At 37.8% G+C, this 1,763-nt stretch overlaps 1 protein-coding gene across 1 annotated transcript; it reads right to left on the reverse strand.

Moving 5' to 3' along the window:
- Nucleotides 1–539: 539 nt before the first annotated feature.
- LOC116029758 (secreted RxLR effector protein 161-like) lies at nt 540–1,034 on the reverse strand. Its single transcript, XM_031271799.1, has one exon. The coding sequence runs from the start codon at nt 1,032–1,034 to the stop codon at nt 540–542; it is 495 nt and encodes a 164-aa protein (XP_031127659.1).
- Nucleotides 1,035–1,763: the final 729 nt, after the last annotated feature.

The raw sequence follows: 1,763 nt of genomic DNA on the forward strand, positions 1-1,763 counted from the left end.
CCTTAAATGCTCATACGCTTGTCAGGAAATAGTACGTTTTCATAATGACTTTTGCTTAGAGGATAAATTTCAACAATTTTATCAGTTATCATAGATTAAGAACATTTATATGAAATTTTTAGAATTTTAAATCAAGGAAAGAGCAGTAGTTGGTGTACCATACTCTGAACTAGTTCTGAGTAATGGTACACATACCTAGTTCAGACTTTAGTTGATTGAACCTGACTGCATCGAGTGGTTTTGTGAATATATCCGTCAATTGCTTGTCAGTTGGAATATAATGTATCACAATATCTCCATCCTCTACTAGTTCTCTAATGAAATGATTGCGTATGTCAATATGTTTAGTTCTGGAGTGTTGTACTGTGTTCTTTGCAATATTGATTGCACTTGTATTATCACAATGAAGGTCAGCACTTCTGAACTTGATATCATAGTCATTCAACATTTGTTTCATCCATAATAGTTGAGTGCAGCAACTCCCTGCAGGTATATATTCTGCTTCGGCGGTTGATAATAAAATGGAATTTTGTCTCTCGCTAAACCATTAAACCAAGTTTTTGCTTATGAAGAAACAACCCCCAGAAGTATTTTTTTCTGTCTTTGACATTTCCTGCCCAATCAACATCACTGTATCCTAGTAGTTCAGATCCTGTGTCACGTGAATACCACAACACATGATTTGTTGTGCCTTTAACATATTTGATGATCCTTTTCACAGCATTTATGTGCGTCTCTTTAGGGTCAGCTTGAAATCGTGCACACAGTCCTACGCTGAACCTTATGTCTCGTCTGCTTGATGTTAGATACAAAAGGCTTCCAATCATACTTCGGTACAGTTTGCCATCAACTTGTTTTGACACAGTATCTTTTGAAAGCTTTACTATAGTGGAGAGTGGTGTTTTGGCCTCCTTTTCTCCTTCTAGACCGAATCGTTTTACTAAGTTCAGTGCATACTTGGTTTGAGAGAGAAACAGTCTGGTTTCCATCTGTTTTACTTGTAATCCCAGGAAGCATGTTAGTTCACCAATCATAGTTATCTCAAACTCTTGTTTTTGACCTCAACAAACTGCTTTACACTAGCTGGAGATGTTGATCCAAATACAATGTCATCCCCATAGACTTGAGCTACTATTATGTGATTTGATGATTTTCTTATAAACAGTGTCTTGTCAGCTCCCCCTCGCTTGTAGCCATTTTTGAGTAGATATTGGGTAAGTGATAAGCACCAAGAATAGTACATAAAAAGGGTCTAAAATAGGATAAAAGTGTAAAGTTTTGCCACCCGTTTATAACAATCTCATGCATTTTAAGCTCGGATGTGATCAAAATCTTCTAACATTGATTTTAGGAAAAGTTTTGAAGTATTTTACAGATCAGAAAGGGACTTGAAGCTAAAACAAAGCAAAAGACAAACGAAGCCGCAAAGTAGGATCTTCCCACGTAGCCCCACACGCGTGTGGAGGGGCGTGGAACATTTCCAGTAGCCATCCACGGCCTCCACCACGCGTGGTGACATGCGTGGTCGGGCCACAAGGGCCATTTCAGGAATTTTGTCTTTTTGTCATCTATTTAAACCCCTTTTTCCCAAAACCTAAAAAAGGGCAGCCATAGAATAGATTAGATCTGAAATTTCTTAGGGTTTTCTCCACTCTTGGGGAAAATTCCTTCCCTTTTAGATTAGATTAGATTCAAGAGCAAGATTAGAAGGATTGAAATCTCAAGAAAAAGATGTAAAGGATCCATTCTTATGGGTGGTAACT

Source organism: Ipomoea triloba, chromosome 9, assembly GCF_003576645.1.
Source record: "Ipomoea triloba cultivar NCNSP0323 chromosome 9, ASM357664v1".
Lineage (NCBI taxonomy): Eukaryota > Viridiplantae > Streptophyta > Magnoliopsida > Solanales > Convolvulaceae > Ipomoea > Ipomoea triloba.

What these genes read in the sequence shown, in the direction of transcription:
- LOC116029758 (XM_031271799.1), bottom strand. Translation starts at nt 1,034, where the DNA reads ATGATTGGTGAACTAACATGCTTCCTGGGATTACAAGTAAAACAGATG.